This window comes from Callorhinus ursinus, unplaced genomic scaffold (assembly GCF_003265705.2).
Source record: "Callorhinus ursinus isolate GAN/ISIS: 27379988/994484 unplaced genomic scaffold, GSC_fseal_2.0 scaffold21, whole genome shotgun sequence".
NCBI classification, from domain to species: domain Eukaryota; kingdom Metazoa; phylum Chordata; class Mammalia; order Carnivora; family Otariidae; genus Callorhinus; species Callorhinus ursinus.
In genome coordinates this window covers 1,643,085-1,665,075 of record NW_027397083.1, presented here as the reverse complement: position 1 = coordinate 1,665,075, position 21,991 = coordinate 1,643,085, and the positions used below count along the sequence as shown (strand labels likewise).

At 52.4% G+C, this 21,991-nt stretch overlaps 1 protein-coding gene across 2 annotated transcripts; it reads right to left on the bottom strand.

The window, feature by feature from the left end:
- Positions 1-7,460: 7,460 nt before the first annotated feature.
- On the bottom strand, positions 7,461-11,589 carry LOC112829192 (bone marrow proteoglycan-like). Of its 2 annotated transcripts, none has more exons than XM_025878642.2 (6): positions 11,362-11,589; positions 10,758-10,828; positions 9,139-9,458; positions 8,703-8,834; positions 7,879-7,990; positions 7,461-7,632 (listed from the first exon to the last, which is right to left on the bottom strand). In XM_025878642.2, exons 2-6 carry the CDS (start codon positions 10,813-10,815, stop codon positions 7,574-7,576), a joined length of 681 nt encoding a protein of 226 aa, XP_025734427.1. In that variant the 5' UTR covers positions 10,816-10,828; positions 11,362-11,589; the 3' UTR covers positions 7,461-7,573. The 2 variants fall into 2 exon arrangements, with proteins under 2 accessions (XP_025734427.1, XP_025734426.1); XM_025878641.2 differs by having other exon boundaries at positions 11,399-11,587.
- Positions 11,590-21,991: the final 10,402 nt, after the last annotated feature.

The following is a 21,991-nucleotide window of genomic DNA, read 5'->3' as shown; positions in this document are numbered from 1 at the left end:
GTGATGCGCCGGGAAACGTTCGGCAGCCAGCTCTGGGGGACGGTGAGAACACAAAGGGCGGGAGGAACCCCGATTTACAACAACTGCCCATTTCCTTGGTGTGCGTACGTCCACGGGGGGGCAGATTTCAAGCTACAGGCATGAGGTCCGTGAGCATGGAGCTGGGACAAGATGCCCAGAATCATCGGTCCTCCTGATCCAGTCCAAGCCAGCTCCAGCGCAGCCCTGCCCGCTGCTCGAGGCTGGCCTCCGCTGCTGAGATGCGGCTAGCCGGCCAGGAGGGGCTCCCTGGAGGCGGTCAGAGAGAACTTCCTGTCCCCGCGGAGGGTGGTGCCTCGCTTACCCAGCCCTTGAGCATGCCTCCGATCCAGACCTGGCCTTCGTTGACCCTCTGACCGTGCACAGGACGCGGTAATCTAAGTTGTAGTTGTGTATGGAGACAAGGTTGTCCCTGCAGCACCTTCTGCAGACATTCGGCAGAAAGACGAAAATGTAGGGTAGAGAACTCGCTGGTTTTTCTCAAGTCTCTGAGCCTCCAGGAGAGAGCTTCTCATCCCTTTGCAGGTCAGAAATCAGTGACCTACTTGCCCCTCTCAATCCCATCTTGTGTCCCTTCTCTGTGGTCAGAACTTTTTGCAAAAACTAATGATACTCGGAACAATCATAGCTACCATTTGCTGAGAGTTTTAGTGACCCAGGGACTATTCCAAATACTTCCATGTATTATCTGATTTAATCCTCAACCACAGCCCTAACAGGTTGGTACTGTATATCTCCATTTGACAAACGAAGACTCTGAAACCCCAAAAGGTGAGCTGACTTGCCCAGTAACACAGCCAATGACAGACAGAGCCAGATTGAACACAGACATATCTAATACCAAAGCCTTTCGTCCAGACAGTGTTTCTCAAAGCGCAGTCCCCAGACCAACAACACCATCATTACCTGGGAATTGTTATAAATGCAAATCTCAAGCCCCGCCCCAGATTCGCAAAGCCAGAAATGTATTTTAACAAGACCTCTAGGAGATCCTGACACACACCAGGCTTGGAGAAACACTCATCTAAAAGGGAAGCGAAGATTGAGTCCAGTCTCTTCTCCTCGCCTCCAGTCCTCGACAGTAGCCTCCCTGCCACTTACCTGAGCATTTACAAATTTCTCGAGGCTCCGCACCAACAGGAAGCAGCAAGTCTTGCACCCAGTACTGCCGGGATTTAGACTGTATCCTCTTCTTCGGGGCACTGTAAGTCCTTGTCTAGGGCAGCTGGGTCAGAATCCATGGCCTCCTCATCCTCAAATGTGTCCTGATATCCAGAAGGCTTGGTCTCCTCTCCCTCAGACTGAAATCACTTCCTGGGTCAGGGCCAAGTCTCCCTCCTGCTCCCTTGAACATTCCAGATTCTGACTCAGGTCTGCCTGTGTCTCTCGGCTGTCCAGACTGGGGCCATTATTCTCCGGGAAGAAGGGGTAACCTGCTATCAGGTCAGGGGTCTCCCTTCTCCCAGGACCACAGACAACTCTGAAGGCCCATGCAGGCCTTCTTAGAGCCACCATCTACAGTCAATACTGGAAGGATCTCCTCAGCATTGGGTGAGGTGAGAACGCTTAGGTCATAAGCACAAATGAATGAGATCCTGACTTCTGGCTGAGACCGCAGCTGTGTATTGTGGAGGTGGGAGGAAGCACCTTTGAGAAGCCCTTCATCTTCACAGGTGGGGGGGGTTTCCTGTGAAATAGCCCTGACAGAAAGTTTGGGTCACAGTTCGGAGTCCAGGAGAAATCTAACCAGAGATGGGCTGGGTCAACTGAAGGGGGGGCAGCTTGGGCCCTGGCCCCATGAAGCAAAAAAGCTGCAGGAAAGAGGAGAAAAGAGAAAGGTTGGTGAGACAGGAAGGGGAGGCTTACCCAGATGGAGAGCAGCAACCGTCCCCAGCAAGAGAAGGGGCAGGAGCAGGGGGCCTATCTTTTTTTTTTTTTTTGTAAGTTTTTTTTTAAGATTTTTATTTATTTATTGAGAGAGAGAGAGAATGGTAGAGAGAGAGCATGAGAAGAAGGAAGGTCAGAGGGAGAAGCAGACTCCCGGCTGAGCAGGGAGCCCGATGCGGGACTCGATCCCGGGACTCCAGGATCATGACCTGAGCCGAAGGCAGTCGCTCAACCAACTGAGCCATCCAGGCGCCCAGGGGGGGCCTTTCATGTCCACTCAAGCTTGGGACAGGGACACATCTCCCCCTTCCCTCCATGTGGGTGTCCTGTGTGTCTGCACAGCTCCTGGCACATAGGGGATGAAATGCTTGTTTAACCAGTTGATTAAGGGGCAAAGTGTTGATTAGAGCACTGCTTCCTCCCCGGTGAACAGACCCTGAACTGGAGAATTAGGAAAAGGCTGTGGGATGTCAGCTCAGGTACAAAAGTCCCTTTTTCCCGAAAGCCCCATCCCTGCTTCCTGGACGGCCCTTAGCTCAGACCCTTGCCCCTGCAGGAACAGGCCTGCTCTGAGTCAGGGCCACGTTCGTTCACACTAGGGAATGAGGGGAAAGGATGGTGGCCATAATAGTCCTGAGGACGGGCTTTGGAGGTGCATGCCATGTTGGGTCAAGCACTCGCCTCCGAGAGTCTGAGGCCGCCACTCTCGGTGCTTCTGGCTGTTGGGCCCCAGAGGCAGCTCTTATACTGGGCTTCTGGGGAAGTGGGGAGAGGCCAGGATGATTGCCCCTGGCTGGGGTGGAGAGCAGAGGAGCTGATCAGAAGAGTTTTGCTCAGTCCTCCCACCGTTGAGCTCGCTGTCTGCTGGGACTGCAGAGACCTACCTCCCGGGGCCCCCTTCTCATGTGGGTACCCAGACGCCCTGGTGTGCTCAAGAAGACCCCGGCTGACTACTGTCCAGGCATTATTACTGCCCCTAAAGTGCCCCAGTCTGAACAACACTCCTTAACCCCAGGAGCTGCCTTCGTCTGGCCAGTAACCCAGCTAATGAGGTGGGGAATCCCAGGGAGCTAGGAGACCATGTGGGGGGGGGGGGGGCAGGTAGGAGGCCGCCGGGAGCCTCAGCCCTCCTGAGCGCTTATCGAGACCAGGTCCTTTCCATGCTTCACATCCCTGAATCCTCACCTTCACCTCATTCCATGAGAAGGTATGCTTATCCTTTCTTCACAGTTGTGAAAAATGAGATTCAGAGAGGGAAGGCAACTTGCCAAGGTCGCACAAGAAGTAGGAGAACTGGGATTTCTAAGTCTTTCTGGCCCGACACACTTCTGTCTCTCTCTGACTCTCCGTCTCTGTCTCTGTCTGACTCTGTCCCTCTCTCTCCTTCACTTTCTTCCTTTCCCTCCCTCTCCGCTCCTTCTCCCTCTTTCTCATCTTTAATATGTGAAAGCTTTTATGCTCGTTCTTTTATGATGTGGCTCTAGATCAAGTTCTCAACCTTTGCTCTCTTGCTCCTTGGGGTGAAATCATTCCTTGTTGGGGGGTGGGGGCAGTCCTGTGCATTGTAATGAGTTTAGCGGCATCCCTGGCCTCCATCCACCGGACGTCAGTAGCACCTCCCCCAGTTATGATGATCAAAAATGTCTCCCCACAGTCCCAAATGTCCTCTGGGTAGCTAAATTGCCCTGGCTGGGGGATCACTGATCTAGAACATGTAGAACATGCCATTTTGTCCAATCTCAAGCCATATCTTCTGGCCAGGAGGCAGCAGTTGCAATGGAAAACTTCATGCAGAGTCGTTCAGACACTCTGGGCCAGCCTTCTACCCGCCCCCACTCCCCGTCTCCCACCAGCTCTCTATCACCACCAAGGCCATGACTAGGGGGACATGAGCAAGGCACTTGCCTCCATTGCAAAATTTAAGAGGGCACTAAAGAATTCAGTAGTCAAGAGAAACAATATTTTAATGTGATCTTTCTTAGAACTCAAGATACATGCAAAAAATCCACGATGAACAAAATAGCAAACTTTTAATCGATCAAGCTCCGGCCAAATGAACTGTAATCCAAGAAGAGGCCAGCAAGTGCTGAGCCCTGACTTTGCTGGATATTCCCACCAAGAGCTAGAGGACTTGTTGGGGTGGGTGTCTCAACTCTGTGCCTTCCTAGCTGGGCAATGCATATTTGATTATCGGATTCCAGCCCAGCCCTCCAGTACCCAGAGCACCAGACAGGGAGCCCAGAAGGTGAAAAGGCCTGGGTCCTCCCCTCCTCTGCTCTCTCAGGGGACCTACAAATGGAGAAATATCTGAGAGCTCATTTCTGCACCCAATTGCAGGGTAACGGTCTTGCCCCTTATCTCCCCAGCCCAACGGACTTGACTCTCGGCTTCTCTTCCTGATTCAGAGACTGGGGCCTGGGCCAATTCCAGGCCCCTAAAACCCAGTCTCCAGATTTTGAACTTGAGATCTCCCTAGTGGGAGGGCTAGACCCCCTCCCCATTTTTCTAACCCATCCTGGGGCCCAGACAGGGGTATCATTTCATCAGTGTTTGGGGTGACCAGTAAAGTCAGTTAGCACCATGATAAGTTTTACATGTGTCTTTTCATTGGAAAGTCCATTTCATAGGTGAGGGAATGGCATCTCAGAGAGCTTAAGACACAGCAAGTCAGAGACAGGCCTAGACCCAGGCCTTCGAGCCTCTCATCCACCCCACGCCTCCCTTCCCTCTGCCGCCTCTCATGGACCTCCCTTCTCTACAACTTGCCCCTCTCTGCATTCACCCCACTTTCTTTACACACAAACCCTGGGCAAAGACAGTGCATTAACTTTAGTGACCTCCTCACTGACCACAGTGAAGCTTGTCTGATTCCAAAATAATATTTTTGAAGGTCCACCACAGACCAAACACTATGTCTCATTAAGGCTTTTATCTCCACGATCCTACGTACTTAATTTTTACAATCATCCTGCAAATTAGGTATTGTCATCTCTAGCCTCCATATCTACTGCTCGAGCTCAGAGAGGTTAAATTACTTGCCCAAGTAGACACAACTAGTAAGAAGCGGCACGTGTGACCCTTGTCTGTCGGACTCCCACATCCTTGCTTTCTTTGATAGGCCCAACTGTGTTAGCCCCAGACATTCTGGCTAACATGTCCAGCATTCATGAGACTCCAATCCTCTGGCTTACTGTTAGCACTTCGATTCCTAGGGGTTTCAAACACTGCCTCTTGTCTCAAGATTCAGCCCTGCCCCACACCGTGCAGAGGGCGGGTCTCTCTGTCTTGAGGGGCAGCGTAGTGTGATGTGTCCTGGAATCAAGAGTCCAAATGCAGCCCGTCTGTCATTCTGTTTTCTCATCCAAAAGCAGAGGCTCATAGCAGGACCTCCATCTAATGCGCCAAACTCCCAGAACAGTGCCTGACTCATGGGGTTGAGAGGTGGCCCTTGTCAGGAAGCCAGGCCTGGAACTGTGACCCCAGTCAACAAATGAGCACTGTGTGTTGATTGAGCTCCTGCTCTGTGCTTTGCAGAGTGTAACGAACTCCAGGGATTCCGTCCCAAAAATGCAAGTTAGCTTCAGAGAGCTTAGTTAACATTTTGTTGGAGATGAAAAAATGACACACAAACCCACACTTGGGGATGCAAGGCCAGTCCTCTTATTTCATTTTTTACTTTTATATGACTTTTCTTGTGGACATATAACATGCATCCTATAAAGTGGACTGGAGGGTGGGCTGCTCAGGGAATTTTCACAGAGTGAATGTACCCTTGGAGCCATGCCCAGATCAAGACCCAGAATGTTTCCAGGAACCCAAATGCCTCTTTCATGGCTCCTTGACATGAATCCCCCACAGGGGATCTCCATGGACTGGAAGGCCCACTTCTGTCACAACACACAACCCCAACAGAAGAGATCGGTGAGGACCAAGACCAAGTCCACTTACCACTTAGCGTAAAGCCTGGCACCTAGTAAATGCTTAATCAATGGGAAGTAGTGTTACTCTTTATTAGGTATATTGGAATATAGGGAAGCCATGCCTTCCCACAGCAGAATATAGTCTATGAGGACAAGGAGTGAAAGTTCTACTTAAGTGGCATCCTCCCCAGCACGCAGCCCAAGGCTGAACCCGGAAGAACATCCCAGAATTCCTCTGTCTTTGAAGTCAGCAGACTGTCATAGAACAGCAGTTACAATGGGCTTCAGTCTGATTTCTATCTTTCTCAACTAACTGTGCAACCTTGAGCAAGTGGCTTCCCCAGTCTGGGCCACACTCAAAAAATTCAGGTTCTTAATTTGCCTCTGGGATTCTAGAGCCCTATGTATTTGAGGAGTCCAGGAGGAAAAGGCACTTTAGGGCATTGACACCTTATTTTCCGCTCACCTCCTTGGTGGAGTGAGGATTTGGAATGCCTTCCTTCCCCACCTCTGACTGGGACTCCCTCCTGTCCCACTGGGTGGGAGTCCTATGTCCCAAGATGAACCCAAGGGTCAGGGAATGTGTCCTGCCTCTCCACAGTGCTCCATCCCTAGGTGACCCTGTCCTGGAAGCAGTCAGTGCTACCAGCCACAGGACCCTATGGTTGAAAGAACACACTCTGGAACAGATGGCCGAGTCACAACATTGGTCGCCTTTAGAGGTTCTGCCTTGGGCCGGTCTTTGCAAAGGCCATAACTTCTCTAAGCCTGGTTTTGTACAATGGGGTCATAATTAGCGATCACACAAGGTCACCTTTGCAAGGTGCCTGCCTCAGCTGGGGGTACTTCGTGGGTGTGCAATAAGCAGTAACAATTAGTAGATGTTGTTGTGCTTCTATTTCAAACAACTGTATGTTCCCGAATGGCCAGAAGCTGGGTCTTGTATTCCCAGGTCTTACAGAGAGTTGAACATGCTGTCTTCTATTGGGTTTCCCCAGAAACAGGCCCTGAGACCAGGATTTGAGAGCAAGTAGCTTATTTGGGAGGTGCAGGGACACTTGTAAGGAAGAGGAGAATTCAGATGGATGATGGAAGACAGCCAATAACATGTGTGCTGCAAAGCCAGCTGCCTCAGGGGATACCTGGAAGTTGATCCCCCTGGGAAGCCCTGGGAAACAGTACCTAATACGTGCCTTAGAATCAGTCCACTTGAAGGGCAAGGGACCAGGGCACTCAGACTCCCAGTCCATGTTGTGGACTGTTCCCAGGGACATGTTAATTTCCGGGCAGTTAAGGTGGCCACACTCTGTGGGAAGGAGAAAAGGCCCTTGGATGTGGAAATGCAAGCCCCGGACTTCGAGAGCCCACCCGGAATGAAAAAACAGGTGGGGTCCTGAGAGCTCCTGCTATTCAGGTGCCAGGAACTGGGTGTCGTGTGAAAAGAGCTACCTGAGCCCATTCTTCCATCTTCAGGAAGGCCCCACGGACCCCACCCCATGCTCCAGCCTCCTTGTTATGAGAGACCGAGGCGTGGGGAGGGGGCGGTCATTGCTGGGCAGAAAGTTCATGGGTGGGGCTAAGCAGAGAGAATCAATGACCAGAGGAAAAAAGAAGTCAGTTTCAGGAAAGCAGTTTTATTGCTGGGGGCTGGAAGCAGGGGCAGCAGGCAGGGGAGGGGAGGCAGCTACCCCGGAGGGGGCGGCTCTGGACTCCTGGCTGGGTCCAGCTCAGTAGGAACAGATGAAGGGGAGGCGCCTGCGGCAGCAAGTTACACACCAGCGACCTCCTGTGAAGGCAGAACAGGAAGGGACCTTCAGCCTCTGGTTTCCCTGGACTCAGCCCCAACAGGGCCTCCCTCGCCATCCCAGCCCACCCCTGCCTCCATGGAAAGGGAGTCTCAAGACTCAGCAGGCCCCTCCCCTGGAGGCACAGGCCCCTCCCAGCACCTCTTCTGTGAGCCCCTCCTACCCCCCCCACCGCCCCCCACCCGGTCCCCAGGTCTTCTCATCCCTTGTCCCCACTCCCACCTCACCTTGGGTACACTGGGCCACACATCTGCCACCCCTGGCCCGGGGCTGGCCAGGAGCCCAGTATCCAAAGTTCCAGCGACTGCCATCAACCCATTGAAAGCATTTCCAGGGTCCCTAGAGGAGGCAGGAGAAGAGATGGGCGGGGGCGAAGGGACAGCAGAAAGGCAGAGCTGGAGGGCGCCTGAGTGGCTCAGAGGGTTAAGCATCTGCCTTTGGCTCAGGTCATGATCCCAGGGTCCTGGGATCAAGTCCCACGTCGGGCTCCCTGCTCCTTGGGAGCCTGCCTCTCCCTCTGCTTCTCTCTTTCTCTCTCTCTCTCTCCTCCTCTGTCTCTCATGAATAAATAAATAAAATCTTTAAAAAAAAAAAAAAAAAAGAAAGGCAGAGCTGGAACTGTCCCACCCGGCATTTGCCCTTGATCATTGGGCCGTGATGGACACTGTCCTGGTCAACTGCAGTGCTGATCCACAGTGATCATCACCATCACATTCTATGCATGGCAGTGACACACTCATCCTTCTGGCCCGAACAAGAGGTAAGCAGGAGTTGCAACCCCATCCTAGAGATGCAGAAACAGGCTCACGGTCTCACCCAAGTCATACAGACAGAAGGTCAGAAGCTGAGCAAAACTTGGCCCCAAACCTCCTCACAATGAATCCTTGGCTCCTCCCAGTGCCTAGGCAGCCTCCTGGGCATCATGCCCCAGTTGTCCGTCTGTCCCCAGTTCTTCGGAGGATCAGAGGGGAAGCACAGACAGAGCTGCAGCAAGGTGAGCCCTGCCTGAGGTCCAGGAGAGCTCCCCACTTAGAGCTGGGACCCCTCTTACCCAGCCTACGACCCTGCCTCCGATCCAGACTTGGCCCTGGTTGAGCCCTCCGACTGCGCACTGGATCTGGTGATTGAAGTAGAGGCTGTGGATGGAGACGAGGTTGCCCCGGTAGCACCTCCGGCAAATAAACTGCAGGGCAGGGTAAAAGAGGAAGAATGGAGTGCCCTCCTCAAAGGAATTCATGTGACCTTAGTCTTGGGTCTCTAAATCTCCAAACTTCATCTTCTCCACCCCCCATGCCCACCTCCACAGCCATTTGAAGGCTGGAGATCTGTTTCCACATGCCACTCCCCTCTGACCCCGACACCTGGGCGCACCCCAGCCCCTGCTTACGCCCCCAGGCTCTCCAGTGAGGCAAATAGTGATGCAGAGGCTGGAGACATCTGTCCCCGCCCCCACCCCAGGCCTCAGCCTCAGCCCCAAGACCACTCACCTGAGCTGAAGAAAATCTCTTGGGGCTCCTCACTAGGAGGAAGCGGGGACAGTTCTTGCACCCAGGGCTGTTCTCCAGTTTCACTGTGTCCTCTTCTTTAGGGCACTGAAAGTCCTTGTCCTCCTCATCCAGGGCTGAGGCAGACTCTACAGCCCCCTCCTCCTCAGGGGCATTTTCCCTTCCCGAGTACTCCTCCTCCTCTTCCTCCAGCAGCGCCAGCTCCCCCGGAGCGGCCTCCTTTGCCTCGTTTTCTGAAATCTCCCCATCCTGAGGCACAGGCTCATCTCCTAAGAAGCTCTCAGAGTTGGACGTTACAGTCCCTGGCAGAGAGAAATTCCAAGCGTCCCTTCTTCACATCTACCCCTGTTTCTTCCCAGCACCATGGACAGCATCCACCTTGACCTGGGCAACCGAGAGGTTCCTCAAAAAATTAAAAATAGAGCTACTATTGCACTACTCGGTATTCACCCCGAAGACACAGATGTAGTGAAAAGAAGGGCCATATGCACCCCAATGTTCATGTCAGTAATAATAGAAGTCCGCAATAGCCAAACTGTGGAAAGAGCCGAGATGCCCTTCAACAGATGAATGGATAAAGATGATGTGGTCCATATATACAATGGAATATTATTCAGCCATCAGAAAGGATGAATACCCAACTTTTACATCGACAGGGATGGGACTGGAGGAGATTATGCTAAGTGAATTAAGTCAAGCAGAGAAAGTCAATTATCATATGGTTTCACTTGTGGAACATAAGGAATAACGTGGAGGACATTAGGAGAAGGAAGGGAAAAATGAAGGGGAAGAAATCGGAGGGGGAAATGAACGATGAGAGACTTTGGACTCGAGGAAACAAACTGAGGGTTCTAGAGGGGAGGGGGTGGGGGATAGGTTAGCCCGGTGATGGGTATTAAGGAGGGCAGGTACTGCATGGAGCACTGGGTGCTAGAGGCAAACAATGAGTCATGGAACACTACATCAAAAACTAGTGATGTACTGTATGGTGACTAACATAACAAAATAAAAAAATGTGGGCTCTATCTCAGCAAAAAGATATTGTTTAGACACTGGGTAAATAAAGATTGTTAATGACAAAACAAAAGAGAGGAACCTGGAACGGAGCCAACAGGAGGAGACCCCCAACCTCCCTTAAGAGCCCATGTTGTTAAGAGCAAGGACTTAGATTCAGGCAGCTGTGGGTTTGGGTACTGGTTCCATCACCTATTAGCTTTATTTTTTTGTTTGTGATATGAGTACACAATAGTACATACCTCATGGGGATGCTATGATGTTTAAAAGAGATAATGCATAGGAAATGCTCAGCATGACACACTCAGTGAGCTCAAAGTAGAAGGAAGCTATTATTATATTCATCATTGGTATTATGCAGAAAGGACAAAATCGAGAATGTCACAGTGGAACAGAGACCGCAGACACAGTTGCCCTGGGGAGTCCCTTCAACTCCTGGTTCTAGAGCCTCTCTGCTCCTCTGAGTGTGCAAAGATCCTGATGTAGGGGGAGGGCCACCGGAAGGAGGCGGCTCTGTAGCTCCGACCCCATCTACTCTAGAAAGGAGCAAAGTGAAGAAAGAGAGACTGAAGGCCAAGGAGACTTACCCAGATGGAGAGTTGAAACTGCCCCAAATAAAAGAGCCAGAAGTAGGGGGACTTTCATCTTGGCTTTTGTTCTGCAATGAAGAACCCAGTTAGTCACACACACGCACGCACGCACACACGCACAACCCTTGGGAATGGGTGGAAAAAGAGAAGGCATGACTAGAAGTCCCTGAAACTCCAGGATGCTGGGAACCTGTCTGAATGGAGTGAGGCCAGACCACGACAGGTAGAGCTTTCCTGTGGATTTGCATGTGAAGAAGGGAATATTACCTTTATTGGTTTGTACTGAACGGACCCCTCAGAGTCTATGAAATAAGAGAGAACCAAGAACCAATGACTGTCGGCCTTCCCAGCAACGCATGGCCCTTAGATAGTGCTTCCCCGCCTCAAAGCTCTGAAAGCCACACACACTCCCATGTCCTCCACGCTCTTCCCTCCCCGGCCAAGGAGAGCTGTCATGTGCCTCAGAAGGAGTATGAAAGGCAGGGATGAGAAGAGAAGTCTTGCCCCTGCTAACCCCTGAAAGCCACTACACACAGTCCCAGCCAGCCCTGCAGAACTTCTCAGCCCAGGCTGGGCGCCTCCCCGGAGGGTGAACACATACCCGAAATCAGCTCCACCACGACAGGGAGAGCACTTACTTGCCCAGAGGTCTTCCTGGCTTCTGAGGAGTTCACAAAGCTCAGACTCTCCTTCTCTCCATCCCTCAGTGACATTTTATAGAGGGGTCTTGGAGGAAGTTCCCCAGAGAAAGGAGGTTTTCCCCAGCCTGAAGGAAATGGGAGGGCTGATAAGAAGTGTTTCCTCACTTCCCTGGAGAGCCCACTCATCTGCTTCCAGATTCTCTCCTGCGACCCCTTTTAGGAGGCTGGGGGTCGTTCTGGGCCAGCCTTGAACCGGTGGTTCTTATCCTGGGTTGCACTTCAGAATCTCCCAGGGAGCTTTTCCAGAATACACAGTTCCTCTGCTTCCCTAATGGGAACGTGAACTGCCACAGGCATTTGGGAAATACATCTGTCAATATCTATTAAGATTAAAGGTGTGCATGTCACTTGCTCAATTTCACTCTTCGGAGACTATCCTTTGGAAATAAAAGCACTTATAAGTAAGAACATTTTTACAAAGTTGCGTATTGCTTTCCCGTTTGTAAAAACAAAAGTCTCCATGAAAACAAGGAGCTGACTCTCCCCTGGATGGATAGGTGGTGAACAGAGGGGAGGGAAACAGGGCATTCCGGGCATGAGCAAAGGTGTAGTGAGGATGGAATTACCATGGCATCAGCAAAGGACAGTGTCCTTTCTTGCGTAACTAAAGTTAACAAAGTACACATTGGAAAGAGGTGGGGAAAACAGAGTACATCCCATCTTTTTTTTTTTTGAGGTTTATTTATTTTAGAGAGAGAGAGAGAGAGAGAGAGAGTGAGCAGAGGGAGGGACAGAAGGAGAGGGAAAGAGAGGGAGGGAAGCAGACTCCCCGCTGAGCACGGAGCCTGACATGGGGCTTGATCCCATGACCCAGAGATCACGACTGGAGCCAAAATCAAGAGCTGGTCGCTCAAACCACTGAGCCTCCCAGGCGCCCTGAGGACATCCCATCTTGAGCCAAAGAATGGAGATATCCTTCCCCCCGTGTCCACTGATTTAAGGAGACAGAATGCAGGAACCAAGGACATGACTCAAAAAACAGCGAAGACAAGGAGCTTTGAGCTGTATTCAGCCTCACCCCCGTCCCCAGGCCCCCCTGCAGGGCCACTTCGCCTGTTGGACAAAGCTATTACAGTGAGACAATGACAGGGTAGGGCCAATTCTCGGAGGCCAGTTGCTGCTCAGGCTCCCCAACCCTGAGGGAAGTCTCTCCTTTAAACCATACAATCCAGGGTCTGAAATCCACAGCTTAGTGGCCCTAGAAATTCCATTTCGTCAACATCCACTGGGGGGTTAGAGCAGCGGCTGAGAGCGTGGGTTCGGGAGTCAGACAGTCCAAGTCTGAATCTAGGGTCTACCACTTCATAGCTGTGTGACCCTGGACATGTTCCTTAACCTCTCTGTACCTCATTATCATTGTTGATAAAGTGGGGACAACTATCCCGACCTCATTGGGTCGTCAGAAGGAACAAACGAGACAGTGTGTGGGTAGCGGACATGCTGTGAGCCACCCAGCCCCCTCACTGCCTTCTGGTTTCTGGAATCCCACTTCCTGTGAATCTTGGTGGGGGGTAGGCCTCTTGTTCTTGAAAAGAAAGTGCCACATAGATTCCCAGCCTCCCTTGCAGCACAGCCATATGACTAGGGCTCTATCGAATGGAGTATCCAATCTTGGCATCTGGAGCTCGTGACCAAGAAGTGGGGGCCAAGAAGACCTCTCTCTGGTGGTGCAAGGGTGTAGACCCAGTTCTTGGGTGGCAGTGTCCGCAGTGCTGGGGGGTGGTCCAGGGTCCAGGCCCTACGCTGCCACCCCAGGGTCTGAATCACAGCAGCAGCTGGGGCCTCCCCACACCATCCTACGGCCTGGTTTTGGCCCCTGGTTCTCTTCCTGCAATTTTATTGAACTACCTTGTTTCCTTCTAATAAATTCATTTTTCTGCTCAGATCTGCTGGGGGAGAGGTTTGTCTGCCTGCCACAGAGCCCTGACTGAGGCAGCATTTAGCACAAGAACTAGCATGTAGTCACTGCTCAGTAAACGACAGCTACTTGTGTTCATAGGTCTAGAAGTGATCAACGTCTCTGGGACTGACCCACATTAATCAAATTCTCAAGAGACTGATGTCTACATCTGGTGCCAGTGACATAAATTTAGGTTGACTTGAACCCACACGGGGCCCACTTAGGGCCTTTCTGACCCGCACATTCCCTCCCTGCCTCACAAGTTCCAAATTTTGCTAAATGTGTGTCAATTTGTCTTACGGCATAGAAGAGTAATAAGATGGTGTGGCACGTCAAGACCCGGACCTTCCCAGGATGAAAGTTATAGTTAGTGCGGTTGGCGGAGGGGATTGGCACAGGGCTTCCCAAAGGAATGGGCTTGAGGAGTTCCTGGAGAAGAATCCAGGGTCAGTAGGTCAGGAAATATGGGCAGAGAAAGAGAGGTTCGATCCAGGCCAGAGGTCCCCCACCCTCTCCCCCTTAGACCGTAACAGGCTGGGAAGTCCCTTCTAGTTCCAAGCTCTGCCCCCACAGTGGTGATGTCCTCCAGGAGTTGGACCTCTGGGCCTGACCAACTGCCTGGTAACTGGGCTTGGCCAACATCCTTGTGGGGCAGATAAGATAAGAGGTGGTGAAAGGCCTAGCATCATCCCAAGGCTGAGCCGCCCGGAGATAAGGACCAGGGCCGTAGCTCTGAGAAATCAGCCTCAACAGCAGCTGCTCTGACAATTCCCTCTTTGGACACCCCCGGGATGGACATTGACCAAGGCTGCTGGAGCCCAAAGGGCCCCAGTCCAGTCTCCACGTCTCAGCCACGGAGAGTGCCCCAGACTGGACTCAGATGTCCCCATTCCCAGATTCACTGCTCTCCCTGCTCCCACTGAGAGACTTTGCCCTCCATCGCCTCCTGGCACCTCCTCTCCCAGACTGAGTACTCGCCACAGGATGGGCAACATTAAGTCTTTGCAGTCCGTGGCTCCCCCACCCCACTCGCTACCCTTTAGTATCTCCCCAGTCCACCCACTTCTCTCCATGTCCGCTGCCGCCTCCCTAGCCCAGGCCACCATGCTTGATGACATACATCAGAGCCCGACGTCCCCATGCTCCCCGTTCGGTGTCTTCCTTCTGCACTAACAACCGATCCAAACTCATGCCCACTGCCTGCAAGTGGTAGTCTGGCTCTTGTCTACTTGCCCGACCTCAGGGGTGTAAGTGATCCTTCTCAGGCTGGTTTCTGCTTCATGGGCCAAGCTGAGCCTTCATACTGGCTGCTTCTGTCTATCAGGTCTCAGCTCAAAGGTCATCTCGTCAGAGAAACTTTCTCGAGAACTCTTTCTAAAGAACCCACCCCCCATCCCATTCTCACATCAAGTTACTTTGTTCCATATCATTCCATGTATTTCCATCCGGAGCATTTACCAAAATCACACGATCTTGCTTACATATTGGTTTCTTGACGATGGTCTGTCTCCCCCAGGAAGAAGTAAGTTCCATGAGAACAGGGACTTTGTCTTTCTCATTTACTGCCTAGAACTCTACCCAGATCATAGAAGGAGTTTTCCAATTACATGTTGCATTAATTAATCAACTTGAACTTTACACCTGGAGAAACTCCAGCTGAGTTTCGCTCCGAGTATAAACCCATTAATGTTCTGAGCTCTACCTGCCATGGGCACAGCCCTGAGCCAGCCTCTGTGTTCTGTGGCATTCATGTATGTATTGGTTCATTCACTCACTTGCTCATTCATTCATTCATCCATTCACCAAATACTCAGGGGTAGCCTCTAGCTTAATGTAGCTAAGACAGCTAGACAAACAGAATGAACCTATTTGTCAGTAAAACAAGGCACTGTGTTGAGTGGACACTTAGAAGGACAGACCTTATACAAACCGGAAGATACAAATTTTCAGTGCTCCCGGAGGGCAGGCAGAGAGGGCTTCCTGGAAGAGGTGTTGCTTCGAGTGGGCTCTGATGGACTAATAGACAGGATAGGAGAGGCTGAGGAGGAGTGGGAGGCCCTTCTGGAGGCCAGACCATGGCCTGGAGCTGCTGGAATTTGAGCCAGGATATGAATGATTTGGTGTTTCCTACAGGTTAAGTCGAATCATGAGGGGCTTCTCTGCTTTGCCCCAAAGCCAAGCTCCTCCGACAAGCAGTGTAGACTTGGCGGCCAGTTCCTCAACCCCCTCTTACACCTCTACACCACAGTTATCTGGCTTCTGCCCACTCATTGCTCCACAGACACTACTTTTGCCACAGTCCCCACTGACCACCCAACTGCCAAACTCAAAGAACTGCTTCAGTTCTTACCCTACTTGACCTCTGTACTACATGACACCTCTTCCCTTCCTCCTTCTTAAAAACTGCCTTAGCAACATTCCTTCCCAGTTTCTGCTGGTGGCCTCCTCTTCCTCTTCTAGAAAGTTAAATATTGGCAATCACCTGGTTTCCTGGTGCCTTCTTTTCTAATTTTACACACTTTCTATGGGTTATCTCATCTACGCCCCCATTTCAAGCTACCAAATATGTACCGATCACTCCAACCCCAGCCCCGCTCCTCGCCAGGTCTGGCCATCACCACAGACTCACATATACGGCCACCCAGTAAGTTCCCAACTTGAATGTCTCACAAGCATTGCGAATTCAACACATGCCAGACTGAATTCACCCCTACACAAACACACACCCACATACGCACGCACACACCCGAACCCGCTCCTCTCCTGTGGTCACTTTCTCAGGAGAAACCATCCCCTTGTACCCAGACCCCCGCACCAGGACCCTGGGGCCATCTCTTTCTTTGCGGCATCTCGTCAACCCCCAGCGCCTCCCCTCTGCTGCTCTCCCAATCCACTGCTGACCATCTTTCACCTGGATCATTTCAATGGCTCCAAATTACTTTCCTGCCCCAGCCTTACCACCTCTCCCCGCCGCTGATACTTGGTCCAGAGGCTGCCAAAGTGAGCTAGCTGTCTAAAGCTCTGCTCTTTCCCTGTCATGCGCGATCTCTCTGGCGTCACGCTCTTGCATCTAAGAATGCCCTTTCCTCCCTAACCCCTGTTCCACCCTTCCTCTTTGTCTGCCTTTCAACCAAGGATTGCCTCCTCTATGAAGCCTGCCCTGACTCTCCCAGGCAGAGGTAGAAGGAAGCCTAAGCGGGGCTCGTTTCTCTATTCCAGCGCCGCCCTATCTCACTGCAGCTCTCCTCTTTCTCTGTTTTCCCAGCAGACCGAGGCACGCCCACCTGCGTATCTCTGCTTTCTGCACAGTCGCGGACATGCGCTGGGGGCTCTATTTTTTTTTTTGCCGGTGAAGTGAATGAGCGACCGAAAGCAACTCTTGTTTAAGATCTCCACGGACTGAGCGGGGCGCATGCTCCCTGAAATGGGATCACGGACAGGGATTCTAGTAAGAGTAACATCAGCACCAGCGAAGTCAGGAAGCGCGTTCCGTGGGCTCCGTGCGCTACGCGCTCCCTATCATTGAATTTCATCAACGATCCTACGAGGCAGGCACCACTGTCATCTGTAAATGACAGACAGAAGGACTGAGGCTCCGAATGGGTACTTGTCAGGGAAGCATCAAAACCAGGATTTGAGCGGAGCGCCTGCACTCTTCCCCTCTGTACCCCAGTCCCCCATGGCAGTGCACAACTCGCATGAAGCATCCCCACTCGTTCCCCAATGGGCACTCTGTGAGGTCGTGCGTGGGGCAGGTGATGAGACGAGAAGCATGGGAACGAGCTCCCTGGAACTGAAAAGACCCTGGCCCCCTCAGCAGGTTCCTCGTCCCCCAGTCTCCGTTTGCCCATCTGGGAGCTAAGTTAAGGATGACAGCCTCACGGGGTTTAGGGACACCTAACCGAGAAGGTGGTCATGCAAGAATCCAGGAAGCGCCTGGCACCCGTTAGGTCCTCAACAGACAGCAATCCTGAACCGTTTCCACCTTTTAGGAAGAGAGAAAGCAAGGCCCGGAAAGGTGACGTGATGGTCCCAGTTTCATGTAGTAGCAAATGATGGTGGCTTGAAAAGGAAGTCTAACTCTTCCGATTTCTGAGCACCTTTCCTCTACTCATCGCTGCATGGGACAGACCCATCACAGCCCACCAAGAGAAGACAGGTCAGGAGCACCTGGAACCCCAAAGAGTAGCTTCGCTCTCCCCAGCTGCGAGTTCCGAACCAAGACAGAGATGGTGATTGTGATCGGAAGTTCAGTGGGTGGGACGGGCCTGGGGTGGGAGGCGGGGTGCCTTCCCAGACACAGCAAGGGAGGGAGGTCTATGTGCAGAGCGCCCACCCGGCAGGAGGACACGGATGGGAGAGGCGGGCTGGCCGTGGGTCCTGGTGTAATGGGCCTTCGGGTCTGCTGGTCTCAGCACCAGGCTGGCCACACACCCACTATCCTAGCAGCAGCTCCTGTCAGTCAGCTATTAGAAATGGCGGAGGGCACCCACCGGGGAAGGGGAGCTGGGTGCCTCAGGGTCTCCTCCGAAATAGGCCATCCTCTGTTGGCCAGCCGTAAGAGGACAGCGTTCTGACTCCACCTGTCCCCTCTCCTTCCCTCGCCCCATAGGACAGCCCCAGAAATACCCCGTGCTTCTCCAAGGCCTCCTGGTGCAAGTTACCGGGCAGCTTCTGCAAGCAAGTCCCTGTGAGTGGGAACAGAGTCTCAGAGTGGTGGGAGGTCAATGCTCCTTCCTCCTTTCCCTTCTTCCTCTCTTCTGGCTCTCCCTCCGTGTGTGTGTGTGTGTCTCCCTGTCTCTGTCTTTCCTTGTCTGTCTGTCTCTCTTTCTCTCTCTCTGTCTCTCCCTGTCTCTCCCGCTCGCTCTCTCACATATACCTGGTATTTCTGGAGTCCCCATCCTATGGCAGGTAGGGTGCAACGCCCCGGGGATACGGCAGGTAGTACAAGATACACTTACTGCCCACATGGAGCTCCCGGCCAATGGAAGACGCATGTTAATTTTCTTCTTCATCCATATGTTACGCTGCAGCCGTGAGGAGCTGGGCGGGCCAGGAGCCTGGTCCCCCGGAGGCCTGGTCACGGGCTGGAGAGCAAAGCAGGCAGAGCTGAGAGCTGACGGAGCTGTAGTCGACTATGGAGGTTAACTATGGCTGGGTGGGGCGTGTCCCAAGCAAGGAGAATTAAACCATTTTGGTTTCAAATAGTGCACTTGGGGGCGCCTGGGTGGCTCAGTCAGTTAAGCGTCCCATTCTTGATTTCAGTTCAGGTCATGATCTCAGGGTCGTGAGATCGAGCCCCGCATCGGGTTCTGCGCTGGGCATGGAGCTTGCTTAAGGTTCTCTCTCTCCCTCTGCCTCTGGCCCTCCCCCCACCCCGCTCTCTCCCTCTCTAATAGATAAATAAATAGCGCACTTGACTTTTACCGCGACTCTGCATTTCTAAGAAAAATTAATAGCAGCTGTTAATGAAGACCCACTGTGTGCCAGGGCCAAGGACTTTTCATGTGGAGCCTCACTGGTCCTCACCACTCTCTGGACTAGGCACTAGAGCCCCCGGTTCAGGTGAGGAAACAGGCAAGGCGAGTCTGTGCCCGGTTCAGGGGCACCCAGCCTGAGAATGCAGCAAGGAGGTGCACAGCTGTCTGTCTGCTGGTCTGTCGTCCCATGCTCTCCCCTGGTTCCAGCCATCTCTGGGCTCCAGAAAGAATACACAGCCCCGCCCTCCGGATGGTTGACATTTCTGCACTGACTGCTGGAGAAACAAAGGGTAGCACAAAAAAATTGAACATAAAGATTGATATTTCTCATTGACTTTGCCTTAAGATGTTGGGTAATTAGTCATTTTTCTGTCTCTGAAGTTTCCCGTTCTACACAGTACAAGGGAATCTGTACTGTTTTGTTACGCAGAAACAAGCCCGGGCAAATGCTTGCAGGGCGCTTTCCGTCCTGAACCAAGACGGTGACATGTTGGCCCCACCAGGAATGAACCGTGGACGCTCCTCACTCCGCCCTCCCCACCCCGCACCGGCACTCACAGGAGTTACTAGCAGTGCCGGAAGCCAGCACAGCAGCCTGCTGAACTCATGAACCCACAGAAGCCTTACAACTCCATGAGGTAGTGCTGTTGCTACCCCATTTTACAGATGAAGAAACTGAGACATCATGACTCGACGTCCCAGAGCTCGTGTGGGGAAGAGTTGGAGGCTGGTCTTGAACAGTCCAAACAAACAGAAGCCAAGCCTGTGCCTTTTGTTGTACCCCATGTTCCCTCCAGCCCTCCCCCGGTGCTTCCCGTCTCTGCTACAGGTGAGGAACTGAGGGTCTGCAGGGTTTGGGGTCTTCAAGGTCCCACAGCTGGTCTGTGCCTGGGAGGCCCAGAGCCCTTCCCATGCGCCCACTACACGAGTCCACCCGGGGTCTGGGACCCAGGAAACAGAACGCTGAGGGACCCATGAGCATACATTTGAGGTTAGGAAAGAAAAAAAATCAAAACCTGTGGAGAGCAGCCGGTGCGACCAAAAGCTGTGGTCCTGGGTTTAACCGCCCTGCGGCAGCCTGCCCTGGGGTGACTCATGGTGGCCAGTGTGACCCAGCCTGCAGCGTGTCCAGGAGCCATCGGACGCGTCCCACCTCGGGACTCCTCATCATCGAACAAGGACTGGAGTGTGTGCCTTGAAACCCGGGTGGAAGTGTCCTCCCAGAGATGTTAGAGGAAGACTCTGTCTCCCCAGTGCCATTTGGGAATCATCTTCCCCCCCCTGGGGGCTGGCAGGAGAAGGAGCTCCAGGAACAATCGCTGCGGTCATTGGTCCAAGCTTCAAATTCAGAGAAGAGGGTCCGCGGGCAGCCAATGCCTCTAGCTAAAGAACAGTTGGCACCATCTTTAAAAAAGGGGGGGCGCCTGGGTGGCTCGGTCGTTAAGCGTCTGCCTTCGGCTCAGGTCACGATCCCAGGGTCCTGGGATCGAGCCCCGCATTGGGCTCCCTGCTTGGTGGGGAGCCTGCTTCTCCCTCTCCCACTCCCCCTGCTTGTGTTCCCTCTCTCGCTGTGTCTCTCTGTCAAATAAAATATTTTAAAAAAATAAAATAAAATGAACAGGACCTTAGGAGTCAGATCCAGATTTAAATACCCGCTCCACACTGTGCTTGTTGGAATGACCTTGGACATGACTGACCACTCGGAGCCTGACGTTCCTTGTTTGTAAAACGGGGCTGATGAAGGGAGACTGTCACACAACCTCCTAATGCATGCCTCCCACTGTTCTTTACATGGCAGGTGTTCTCCTAGGAGCCCTCTGCCCTAGGCTCAGCACCACGGCCGAGGCAGGGGGCAGATTTGCCTCAGCCCCTCTCCCCTGAAGCTGAGAGCCAGCGAGAGAGGTTGCGCTGGGACCCTGCTGCTGAGCGAAATCAAAACTTAATGAAACCCCTGGGTTGCTCATTTCTTCATTTGAAAGGCCGGTTGGTCCCATTTGAGGAAGCAGTTGCAGGAGGGGGGCTCCCGCGACAGAAATATGAGGCTGTGCCCTTGAGCCGTTTCTCTAGTTTACTCATTTTCCCCAGAAATCATCCCTGACTCTCTCTGGATAGAAGTGTTCTCTGCACTTCCTGGGAATCCAGACACCTTTTTTTTTTTTTAATAACAGCTTGCGATATAATGCACCTACCATATAAATCACCTATTTAAAGTGTACCATTCAATGGCTTTCAGTATTATACAGAGCTGTATCACCACGAGCAGGTTTAGCAAACTGTCATCTCCCTGAGAAGAACCCCTTCAGCCATCGGCAGTCACTCCTCCTCCCCCAGCCCTAATCCTAACCCCCAGTCCACTTTCTGCCTCTACAGATTTGCCTCTTCTGGACATTTCACATATGAAAGGAGTCTCCTGTGACTGGCTCTTTCACCGAGCATAACGTTCTCATGGTTGAAGCGTGTATCCGCCTCATTCTTTTTTAATGACGAGCAATATTCCATTGTATGCATACACCACGTTTTATTTATCCATTCACCAGTGATGGACACCAGGCATCCTTCTTGAAGTTAATATATTCCCTGTAATGATAGTGGTGATCACTGAGCACCTGCCATGTGCTAGGCACTTGACCTAACTTCTAACCCTTACAACAGCCCAGGGAGGCAGGGCTGGTTCTCCCGTCACACTGATAAAAGAAACCAAGATGTAGAGGTGAAGTGCCCCATCCAAGGTCCCACTGGTGACAGAGAAGGAATCCAAGATGGGTTGGCCTAAGCACCCCTCCCCTGGTCCACGTTCTTCCCATTGCCCGACAGTCATCCCTCTACCCCCGTGTGCTCCGCTCTCTCCTTCCAGTTGGCTCTGAGGCCAGAAAAAGAAAATCCTCCCATTAAGTGACGGCTCATTGAACAAGCCCTAGCTGACACCACGTGGAAGGCCAGCACGCACAGGTCACCAAGCCAAGTGGCCACCTCGTGGGGCTCATTGCCCAGGTGAGGAGAGGTCATCATGCAAGGGGACAGGTGCTGGTCACTGGGAAGGGTACGACCAGGGCTGGGAACACAGGGCTGCTAGAGAGCCCAAGGAAAGATTTTTAGAGATGATATTTTGAGCAGGACCCCAGGGGACCAGGCAGGCTGCTCTGGCAGAGG

Excerpts from the sequence above, each read along its gene's own strand:
- LOC112829192 (XM_025878642.2), bottom strand. The coding sequence starts at position 10,815 with ATGAAAGTCCCCCTACTTCTGGCTCTTTTATTTGGGGCAGTTTCAACT. Across the intron at positions 8,835-9,138 it reads AGAGATTTTCTTCAGCTCAG|TTTATTTGCCGGAGGTGCTA; the intron begins GTGAGTGGTCTT and ends CCTGCCCTGCAG. Across the intron at positions 7,991-8,702 it reads GAGGCAGGGTCGTAGGCTGG|GGACCCTGGAAATGCTTTCA; the intron begins GTAAGAGGGGTC and ends TGCCTCCTCTAG.